We start from the raw sequence: 12,024 nt of genomic DNA, 5'->3' as shown, positions 1-12,024 counted from the left end.
CCCGTGAACCCCGGTAAAATGAGCAACTGTTGTTTTTATACTAGGCAGGTGGATTTTGTTACCGTCGGACAGAGCCAGGCTAGCTGTTTCCCCCTGTTTCCAGTCTTTATGCTAAGCTAACTGGCTGCTGGCTGCTTGCTGGAACTTCATATTTAGGAAAGACGAGAGTTTCCTAACATGTCATACGTGCCGTGTAGTTCAGGTGGATCATGTTGGGACTTGTTCCAGTGCCATGCTGACTGTCAGTTCAGATGGCCCGTTGTGATCTCTGATGATTCGGTGGAGTCCATGGCCGTCGGGCCGTCGCAGCAGTCAGGATGAGAGCAGAGTGTCCGGCTTCTTCCTCTGCACACATGATATTTGCTCCAGTTACTGCAAATACCATCACACCCCCAAACCCAACCCCAACCCCTCCTCCCCCCTCCCCCCACCGGCCTGTAGCCTGATCCAGCTGAAGAATGGCTTCTAATGGCAGCCAGCCATCTCTAATGCCTGTTGTTATACTGGACTGCTGTGACTGTCCCAGCACAGGGCTGTGGTTACACTGGGAGCCTCCCAGTACCAAGATGATGTGTTTAATTTACTGACTGTTCTGCCTTTCTCCCCCCCACCACCTCCCTTCATCCCCCCTCACAGATAAATGGCTCTTTTAAGCTGGGAGCTGCTCGTGTTCTGTCTGGCTGGCAGATGCAGTGCCTAGTCCCCGGCCTCCAGGACAACGCCAACATGAACGGGACGTCCGAGCAGGCCGACATCCTGCCGCCGAACTGCATGGTCAAAGACCGATGGAAAGTGGTGAGTCAGGAACCCTCCCCCTCCCCGGCTCACTTTACAGATTCTACTGTGTAGCTGCAAAATCCTTTGATTTAAAAAGAAATTCAAAAAAAAGTTTATAGTTATTTTTTGCTTCTTTAAAAAAATATTTATTTGTAAAAATATATTGCTGTACATATTGTTTTCTTCTTCTTCATGTTGTTATTAATATTATTATGTATCTTAATCATTTCTTTACATTTAAAGAGTTTGATGTAATTTTTTATTATTTATTCTTATTCTCGTTTATTATTCAAATTTTATATTTAAGTGTATTTATCCATTTTTATTTATATTTATTTATTTTATTGAAAGGAACATAATCAGAGAAAGCACAATATGTTATTCTTTACCTAAACATATAATACCATATTCACAATATTATAAATATTCATATATTTATTTTGTATAAAGATATTCATAGATTATAACATCGAAATATAATGATAATAAAATGAGAGGTTGAAGGAATGTTTAGAATCTAAACGACAGAAACAGAAAATGTCAAAATGTTCCATTGAGAAGAAAACCGTCAGCGATTTAATTTCATGTTTTATTTTATTTTCTGGGTCAAACTGCTGCTGTTGGTCTGAGACGACAGTTTCAACTCATCAATCACACGTTTAATACCTTTTACTTCAGAGTGTTTCCACATCGTCAGACTGCCAATAGAAGAATCATCCCAGTCCACATTTAACTTTATTGTTTTTGTCAAAGTCACAGTAACATCGGGCGTTGATGCGTCCAGCAGGAATTCAAGACTTGTGCGTTCGAGCACACTTAACATATTCGACTGCTAAAAATATGAATAATTCACAAGCTGTTTAATGTTATTAAGGGAAATGACATCCAGAAGAACAGAAGACGATGTAAAAATGTTCAGCAGCTGAACCTCAAATCTCACATGTTGAAGCATGTTGAAAACCGTCTCTGTCCTCAACTCCATCAGCACCTGAACACAACACACATTTGACTCAAACACAAAGGTGATGAAACACTGACTGATTATTTACCTGTGACTGGAAGGAACACAAGAAAACAAAACTAGTCATGTAAAAATACATGTAATTCATATACAAAAATAAAAATAAACACTGATGTGATCCTTTGAGCTCCCTTTGGTTTCTGAAATATGAAGTTATATAATGCAGCCCCTGTCTCAGCCAATCAGATCGCAGCGCGGAGCCTGCAGGCTGTTTGCACTTCAACGATCAATTTACTGCAGAACCACTGAACCGACTATGTTCAACACGCATATATTTATATATATGTAATAAAAAAGGAACAAAAAAGAAGGGGATAACGGACAAACTAAGGACAAACAGAAGTGAAATGGGAAAGAGTGGATAAAATGGTGAATCAAGAAAGAAAAGAAGTAAAAGGAGGAAAGGAAGGCCTTGAGAGAAGGAAAGATTGAAATGAGGGAAGAAAGGAGGAAACAATAGTAGAAGATGGGAAGGAAAGAAAGAGGGGAATTATAAGAATAAAGGCCAAAAGATTGGAGAAAGGAGAATGATGAATTAATGCTTTTGTTATCAGTGCGTTTTCTCTCTCACTTTATGGAATCAATCCTGCAGCTGAGAAAGTGAAAGTAGGAACAAGAGTTGATGAAAAAAAGTAAAGAAAAAGAGGATTAAGGGGCTGAAAAACGAACAGGGAAACAAAATATTGAAGAAGGGACGAATGAATGAAAAGAAGATGAAAACAATGGGATGAAAGATAGGAAGAAGAGAGATTGGGAGGAACAAGGAGAACGATTCAAGAAGGGATGAAAACGTTTGAACAGTTTTCAGTGAAAAAGCTCAAATGTTTCTTTTTGTTTGACACTGAAACCAGAAAACTTCGTTCTTGTTTCATTCATGATGAAACTCTTGTAGCCCCAGTTGTAATGCTGTAACACTGAGATCATCAGACCGAAACTGATGCAGAGTCTGTCCTGCGTTCTTTTGTCCCAGCTGAAGAAGATCGGTGGAGGCGGGTTCGGGGAGATCTACGAGGCCTTGGACCTGCTGACGCGGGAGAATGTGGCGCTGAAGGTGGAGTCGGCCCAGCAGCCCAAACAGGTGCTGAAGATGGAGGTGGCTGTGCTGAAGAAGCTGCAGGGTGAGACACCTTAAACCTTTTGCTCTCTTGTCATGATTTAGGCGGCACAACTCAAAAGTGCTCAAACAATAACTTGTACTCTATTTAAATCAGCTAGCGTATATTTTTGATTTTTAGTCAGCTCATTGAGTTACGGCCAGACGTTTCCCTGTGACAGCAGAGTTCACCTGTCCGTGTGTCGGTGCATGACCTTCACAGACTAATCTAATCCGCTGCAGCACATTTTGACCTGCTGATGGCAGATTTTGGTAGAATGACCAAAATCTTTAGGATTCATTTTCTGAACCAAAGGTGATAGAAAATATGTGGAACAGCTGTTAAGATATTTCAATGTGAGCCAAAGTGTTGAGCCGGCAGATTAAAACACTGGTGTTGGTTTCATAAGAAGTTGTTACCGGAATCAAAATTCTATGAGTCATGTAACTGATTTTGAACTAGAAACTGACAGGTGTCTGCACATATTGAATCTAAACCGAGTGCATGCTGGGTAGTATGCTAATGAGTTTCTTAATTTCATCAGTTCCTTCTGAAATGTTTCTAAAGGCAGAAACTAGAAATGTTATGTTGACTGATGTCACTGAGTTACTGATAAAACAGTGTGCCAGGTGTTGTGTTGAATTGTACTTTTTTACAGTGTATCAATTGTTGCGTTGCATTGTAATCTTTTACAGTGTGTTAAATGTTGTTTTGCATTATAATAGTTTACAGTGTGTCAGAAGTTGTGTTGCGTTATACAATTTTACAGTGTGTCGGTTGATGTGTTGCATTATAATATTTTACAGTGCGTCAGTTGTTGTGTTGCATTACAATCTTTTGCAGTGTGATTTACTCCATTCTTTTTCCTTCCAGGTAAAAACCACGTCTGTAAGTTTATTGGCTGTGGGAGAAATGACAAATTCAACTACGTGGTCATGCAGCTTCAGGTGAGTCCGTCTACACACTGAAAGCTACATGGGCCTGTTAAGGCTTTTATTGTGAAGGACATAAATACAGCCTTCACGCCTTCTCCATATTGTTGCAGGGGCGTAACCTGGCCGACCTGAGGAGGAGTCAGCCCAGAGGGACCTTCACCTTGAGCACCACCTTGCGGCTCGGGAAGCAGATCCTGGAGTCCATCGAAGCCATCCACTCGGTGGGCTTCCTGCACAGAGACATCAAACCGGTACGATGGAAACCAGTTCTCCCAGTTCTCTTTTCATCAAAAGTCCTTTAGAGAGGAATGTTGCTGTCTTCTTCTGTGGTTTCACATGTTATGTCAGCGAGGGAGTCGATTCGAAGCGTATGATTTATACTTGATCTGAGGAGCCGATTGGCTTTTAAATCTGTGAGCTTATTTAACTGTATTGAGTTGTGTGTCAAAAACTGATTTGTTGCTATTTTAATGCATCAAAATGCATTTATAATATCTGTCATTAAGTTATAAATGATAGAACCAAACTTAGAGAAACAAAGTAACAATAAAGAATTATTTTCATATTGTGGAACAAGAAGAAAAACAGTAAAATGAAATAATAATCACAACATTCCAAGACAATGAGGAGCTGCATGTATGTAATTAAAGGTGCAGGGATCTGAAATTAAGGGTCAATTTATTGTTGTTGAGTGATAATCTGAAATGCCAATATTAAGGTTTTAATATTCAGATGCTTAACACCTCCAAGCTTTTATTCAGATTAATACTTTTTTGTTAAAAAAATAAAAATAAAATGTCAAGACAAAAGTTACAATGTTATGTTTTGTCAAAAAAATCAGGAAAGCAGAAAAAAAGTATGACATTGGTGGTAATTTTAATAATATTGCCTTAAAAGTCTTAACAATCTGACTGGTTTTTTTTCAGTGTTATGCACTTACTTAAATTACAACTACTTCTATATATATATATATATTAATATAATAAATTAAAATATGAATCATCTGTCTGCGTGGGGAAATAGTCCACAATTTTTGGTAAAACTTTTATCAAAGAAGTTTTATTGGATTTTAAGTTTGTATCAGTTCAGTGTTTCACAGTTTGGAAGCTCAGTTGTAAACAGTGAAGCCCGACGAGGATGTTCATGCTGAATATATTTACATATTAATAAGCAGAGCTGGAACAAAAGCTGGAGGACAGTGATGAGGGTGGTGGATGAGGAAGGTCATAGTGAGGAAGGAAAGCCTGCACCCCGTCTGTTCACCGTCACCAAGCGTATTAATGTGATCCAGTTCCGTCTGCGTCTGGTTTTCATCAAATCCAAATCCAACTTTAGTTATACTCCGTTTCACATTTTACACTTTAGATTCACTTCACTGTCAGTTAAAAAGAACAAAGGAAATAAAGTCTTTAAAAATTCTTCATAATCATGCTAATTGTAGTGGGAAAAGGGGTCTAACTAACCAGATAGAAAATACAAATGTTCCTCTGAAACGTGGAGGAGGAAAAGCAGAAAGTCTCCCGTAAAGACTCGGTGTCACATCCGTTATTAGAGCACGGAGAGACGAACCAACAGCCGACACTAAACTGACAACCTGATGTTGTTTCACAAAGGAAGTTATCCCCAAACGATTAAACTTCAGCACCAATAATGCAGACTTTTACTGGACAACAGCTGCTAGTAAAGACAACAAGGTCAGCATCGCCTGTAATCAGTTGTCCATGTTGAATTAACCTGGTAGCCGATAGGTAACCAAGGCTGTTGTTGCTTGTGAGCTTCCGGGTACGGGTCACGTGATAGGAGTGTGAAGAACCAGGGACGTACAGTCGTGACTGCTAAGAACCAATCAAGTAGCCAACGTGGGTGTGGGCGTCATCTAGAGAGGACAGACAGACCCCAGCAAAGGTCAATTGTGTCTGGAGTGCGCTATCTACGTAGTGGGATCAACTGAAACGCTGGGTATTCCAGGAAAAAGGCTAAATGAATGCGGTCTTTACTATAATTTGGACAATTTATATATATAATTATATGGCCCACGGGCCGTAGTTTGCCCATGCCTGCTGTAACGTCTCTGATTTGATTGACTCAGACTGTTGAAGCCTCACATTAACTAGACCTTTGATTTTGTCCTCCACGACTTCCATTGAAACTTCATCATGAAGATGTCTGTTAATGTCGCGTATGAACGACATTTCTCACAGTTTCTGTCTTGTGTTTCGTTCCCGCAGTCGAACTTTGCGATGGGCCGGCTTCCCTCCACATACAGGAAGTGCTACATGCTAGACTTTGGTCTGGCGCGGCAGTACACCAACACCACCGGAGAGGTCCGACCGGTAAGAAACTTTATCGACAACGTCCGTGCTGACAGTAGCATTTTATTAACAGTCTTCATCACATCAGAGGAAGTATTAACACACTTTAATTCGCTGTTTGTATGGAAGACCCGTCCTGCCGCCAAAATAAACAGATGAACATCTAGAAATCATAAATATTAAGTCGTGATTATTTTATAACTGATTTACAACGTTTGATTTTCAGACTTGTGAGCTATGGCATCATAATAATGTCTTTGTAACACATCATTTTGGCTTTGTAAGTCCCTGTTAGCTCATCATTCTGACATTTTAAATAACAGTTATGAACTACAATAACATTGTATGCTAGAAGCAAGGAAACAAAAGAAATTAGATAAATATTAGAAACAAAACATTCTCAATTATTAGTATTATTTAAAGGAGAGTTAAGCATATGATTGACATCTCATCATAAAATATTCAGACAAAGATTTGACTCAGTCATACTCAATTTATTCAAATTAGATTTGTGAATTTGTATCTATTTTATCTTCATCTTCATTTTTTGTTTGTTTTTTAGCAGGACTGCTCTTCCATACTGAACACAAAGCTATATTTTCCTCTCGTGTGTTTTGTGGTTCACTTTCCTTTGAGCTGCTTTAAAAAATAAACTGAATTATAAAAAGCTTAAACTGCAGACAGGGTGTGTTTGCTGCATTGCAGCACATTAGTTTAATAGCTCACTGTAGACTGTTTGTCTGTGTTGTCTGTTAGACGCCTAATGTCTTGTTTGTGTGTGTGTGTGTGTGTGTCAGTGATACACTGTGATCAATAAGGACTTATTAGATATTATTAATCAAGATGATATAAGAACAGCAGTTGTCTGATGCTGCATGGGGGGATTTTGTCCATGTGAAGGCCTGAATGGAAAAGGCTTTTATTGTGAAAAGTCTAAAATACCTCTGGATGTTTTGATTGGTCGTCAGTCAGTAATCAGGTCTGCTGGTTTTTGTAGTTTCACTGAAGCTTCTTCTTCATCTTCTTCTTCTTCTCTCATTCCTTTATGACGTCTCTCTATTAGACTGAAATGTGATATTTTTAGATCAGCGACTACGTGAGCTGGTTACTGTCAACTTCCTATAATCCTCTTCTATCCTCCTCATTCCATTCCTCCTCCTTCTCACTACTTTTCTTGTTTCCTTCTCCTCTCTTTCCCTTCCATCTCAACTCTTCTCTCTTCCTCCTCACTTCCATTCTTGTGTCTTCCTTTCCCTCTCCTCCTCTTCCTTGTCTCCTCCTCCTCCTCCTCCCATTCCTCACCTCCTTTCTTGTTTCACTCTTGTTACCTTTCCTCTCCTCTGCTTCTCCTCCTCGTCTTCCTGCGGTGTTGTGTTGCTTCTGTTGCAGCAGTGAGATGAATATTTGATGCTCCAGCGTGCGTCAGTGGGCGAGCGACCTCAGGCTCTCTCTCTCTCTCTACAGCTGAGTCAGCTTCTATCCGCTGATCTGAGAGGATCGTCTCCCCCTCTCTCTCTCTCTCTATCTCTCGTTCTACCCCTCCCCCACTCTTCATCCTGCTGCCTCTCTTCCTCTCCATCTATTTCATCCCTCCTCTCTCTCTCTCTCTCTCTCTCTCTCTCTCTCTCTCTCTCTCTCTCTCTCTCTCTCTCTCTCTCTGACATCATCTCTGATCCAACAGGAAATCGGCCCTACTGTCTCTGTCACAGTATCAGTAGTGTTAGAAGTAATATAGCAACTGCAGTAGTATTTATTTTAAGGATACGTCTGGTGTTATTTTAAATTGTTCTTATATTCAACACATCTCATGTGCAGACTGAAACAAACAAAGCGTTGGTCCGTCTCTGAACAATGTCCGACTTCCTGTCTGTGGCTCTCAGCTCTAAGCCCATTAGTTCCTCCTGAAGACTTAAAACTTCAGCGGCAATAATCAATATTTATAATAATACATGTGAAATAATAATGTGTCTCTGATAGTAATGAACCTGCAGCTTTACAGAGCTTTACAGGGAGTTTAAGCTCATTGTTTATCTGTCAACTTTACCTTCATAGCATCGTTTCCAAAGAAGAAATCTGTAAAAAGCCTCTGTGCACTACCTGCTCAGCAGCACACGGCAGACAGACACAGTTAAAGACTAGCTGGTGAACATAGCGCAGCAATTAGCAGCTAAAGAGACGGACACTACCCTCAGGAGATGGTGGAGACCAAAAACAGAGCTAAAAGAGAGAGAATATTGAATTCATCAGGTGACACAAATACAAAGACTCCTATTGAATCATTTTCGGCATTACTTGTTTGTTTGTTTTGATATTTTAAATCTATGTTTGGTAGCTAGCAGTGTTCTTCTTCACTTATGCTGGTGCAGAGCTGCATTTATTTGCACATTATCTGCTCCAGCTGTCAGATAGAGTATTTGTTTGAGTCTGAACATGAGAGGAACGTGTTTGTTAATGATGATAAGATATTTAATTTTAAAGGTGTTAAGACATTTGACAGCTCTTTGTCTCTGGAGGACACAAGGTTCCGTATTACTCTCTGGGAGCTATCGTATCAGTTGTAGGGACGCCTTTACAATGTCTCTCATTCACATCGATGGTGGAGCAGTTTGGGGTTCAGTTTCTGTCACGTTGTGTGTGTGTGTGTGCGTGTGTGTGTGTGTCCAGCTGCTCCAGGATCAGCTCTCTCTCCCTGATGTTTGCGTGTAGCTGAATAAATCATGTGGATGGAATAAATAGCTTCTGCTGCTTCTGCCTCAACTGAAACACTGACGTTCTTTAGACGTTCAGACTGCAGGAAAAATCGGATTTTCAAAAAACGAATGATGTCCGGTTGTCTGAGGCCTTTACATGAACACAGTGTGTTGATCTGAACACATTCACCTTCCTCTCTGTTCTTGTCAAGTTTCTTTTTAGTTTCTTCTCAGTTATCTCCTCGTCTTCTCCCGATGAAGTTTAGGACTCTAACTCCGAGATTCATTTCAGATATTTGACAAAAGAATAGTCTGAGATTAAAGTCACAATTCATAGCTTTCTCTACAAACCTTTATTTATAGTCTTTACTACATTTACAACTTATTTTTCTCTAAACTATTTAAAATAATCTTTTACTTAAAAGAACCGAACCCTCTCTCAGAAGAGCTTTATTATTAAATGTCATGTTTCCTTTCCTCTCCTTCATTTTCTATGTTTCCTTTTAGTTTGTTTTTTTGTCTCCTCGTCTCCTCGTCTCCTCCAGATGAAGTTTCAGATTTAGATTATTCAGAGAATGAAGTCACAATTCATAGCTTTCTCTACAAGCTTTTATTTATACATTGCTCTGTTTTTAAGATGATCTTTTACCTTTTAAAAACTATTAACTAAATCTCCAAACCTAACCCCCTTTTAAGAACTGTGAAAATGATTTCCTCTTATCTGCTTTGTATAATAAAGACTTTGTTATGTTCTGACAGAATTGTGTGATGTCATGAAAAGCTTTTACTTTGACATCATGATGTTCAGTCTGTATTGATCACCAATCACCACTTCTTTTATCAATGATTCATGTCCTGTGTTTTATTTTCATCGTATTACGTTTCAGTGTTGTTTTTGTTTTTCTTACAGTTCCTTTGGACTTATGATTTTGACGTGCATGCCTCCCGTTTCTCCATCATCTCCATGGTTACCCAGGGATGTGAGTGGTTTCTGTAGCAACAGAGGAGTCACAGCCCGCATCACCAGCCGAACCGCCGAAAGTATAACCTGAAAGAACACGTTAGTCACCATCAGAGAAGAAGTGCTGCTAATAATAGAGGACGCTGGTGTGTCGATAGGACTTCATCAACACATTGTCATGTGTTCATTAACCATTCGCAGTAACAAAACACAGACGTAGTTTTCTCTCCACGTCAACCAGGAATGTCTGTCACTAATGAAGAGTTTAGTAAATGTGTAAATCGGTTGAAACATCTGGAGCACCGTCCAATCAAAAGCAATCCTCTATGTGAGCAGAAAGTCACTGCAGCATCGTCTGTAACATAACAAACGATTAGTTCAACTTTACTTTGTGTTTCAGACGAGTGGGAAATATCCGATCATAATAAGTTGATTGTATTTGGTCATTCAGTCTAATATTTATAATATATATATATATGTATATATTCAGGTCTGATATTTACCAAATTTACCCTAAACAGGTCAGATAATAGCATGCTAACGTTAGCTTCGTCAGTTAGCTACACAACAGTTCCAACTGACATTTAGTGGCCGTAAACATTTCCTTCTCATCTAATTTCAACGTAAAATCTATATAGTGTGTGTGTGCTGCACAAAGACAATAATAATAATAAGACCCCAAAACAAATAATTGGCAGCCATGATGATGATAATAATACAGTGAACAGAATATTAATTTTGTCTGAGTTCTATATTTTTGTGTTAAAACAAAGGGAGAGAAGAAGAATATTGAGAGCTAGTAAACACAAGGATGAAAACAATGCTAGATTTTAAATGTTCAAAAATCATACATTCAACATGTTTTTTAGACGTCAAGGATAAACGTAATGACTTTAGTGAGAAACACTGACTGTAAACATAACTTTAAATGTAAAATCAATCGTCTGACATTTAATTAAGGGAAAGCAGACTGAGGATCGGACCAATAACTTCAAGACTCACAGGTCGAGTGAACATTTCATCCATACAGTAGATCCATATATCCTAAACATGTCATCACATCCTGCTCACCACACAAACATGAATAATATCACCCTGGATGGACAATGGACCCCCCAACCCCCGTGTTTTCTGGAGGCTACGTGTTATGTTTCTGTTTTGCGTCACTGTTTGGTTGTTTTTGTGTGTTTGGTTTTAATTGACTTTGTTGACACCAGAAACATGAATCCAACAGATTAAAGGATGCAGCTCGTGTCTGCTCTGCAACTGCAGCGGCTGCAGCGCAACGCGACGTCACGTTTTCCAGTCAGTGCAATAAACTCTTTGGAGTTCAAATATGTATAATATAAGTGTAATTGTTCCTCTGTTCTCTTCTCGTGGTCAAAGAATAATTATATGGTATTAACTGACAAAAGCAACACATGCTTTATCTTTATTTCGATGATCTCAGAGGGTGCGCGCCAAAACCTGCGACGGCACAGAGTCGGTTCGAAGCGGTTGGACGTGATTTCCACTCCTTTTAAATTTCGCACTCAGAATGCCACTAAACCAAGAGCGACGTTAATAATGTGGACAAATAAACACAAATGTGACATATCGAAATCTGATGAGTACTCTGGTGTCTCTGCCAACACTGAAACGCTTCTTTTGACCGTGCCGACGAGCTGCTTGGTACTGAGCGGTGAGAGCGGGAACGTTAAATCAGCAGCAGGTGAAGAAAAAGCTTTAGAGAGTTAAATATACATTCTGGCAAAGACGCTGCAGAGCCGTTTCTATAAATACAAATATGTTTTTAATAGTTTGTAATGATTATAATGTTGTTTTTACACACAGAGATGTGAGTTTAAGTTTTATTCGTCGCATTAAAGGGGAGTGGAAACCCTCCCCCAACTGGAGTTGGAGCGCACTTTTCTTTTGTTTTTGAATAAACTGAATACCTTAAATAAGATAAACATTTGTAACAGCGATCACAGCCCGCTCAAGCTGATCTGTTGTCTGGCAACAAGATATTTTTGGTAAACAGGATGCAAATTAGACCAAACTTCACCGTTTTTTATTATGTTTTTATTTGTTGCAGCAGCAGTGTGTGATTTAGAAACATGAGATTCAGTACCGCTGACTAACTTTTCTTCTTCCTGTGTTCAGCCGAGGACTGTGGCAGGTTTCAGAGGGACGGTCCGCTACGCTTCAGTCAACGCTCACAAAAACAAGGTCCGTGTGTCTTTTTCTCTTTA

General features: G+C 39.4%; 1 protein-coding gene across 1 annotated transcript in view; it reads left to right on the top strand.

The window, feature by feature from the left end:
- Positions 1-687: 687 nt before the first annotated feature.
- Positions 688-12,024, top strand: part of ttbk1a (tau tubulin kinase 1a) — a gene marked incomplete at both ends in the record, with an annotated part of 33,155 nt that continues 21,818 nt past the window's right edge. The window contains 6 exons of the mRNA XM_079158921.1: positions 688-795; positions 2,769-2,916; positions 3,766-3,839; positions 3,938-4,078; positions 6,056-6,160; positions 11,936-12,001. Of these exons, the coding sequence (XP_079015047.1) occupies positions 688-795; positions 2,769-2,916; positions 3,766-3,839; positions 3,938-4,078; positions 6,056-6,160; positions 11,936-12,001 (642 nt within the window). The remainder of the gene's footprint in view (positions 796-2,768; positions 2,917-3,765; positions 3,840-3,937; positions 4,079-6,055; positions 6,161-11,935; positions 12,002-12,024) is intronic.

This window comes from Pholis gunnellus (genome assembly GCF_910591455.1).
Source record: "Pholis gunnellus genome assembly, chromosome: 5".
Lineage (NCBI taxonomy): Eukaryota > Metazoa > Chordata > Actinopteri > Perciformes > Pholidae > Pholis > Pholis gunnellus.
This window is presented reverse-complemented; position numbering and strand designations above follow the sequence as displayed.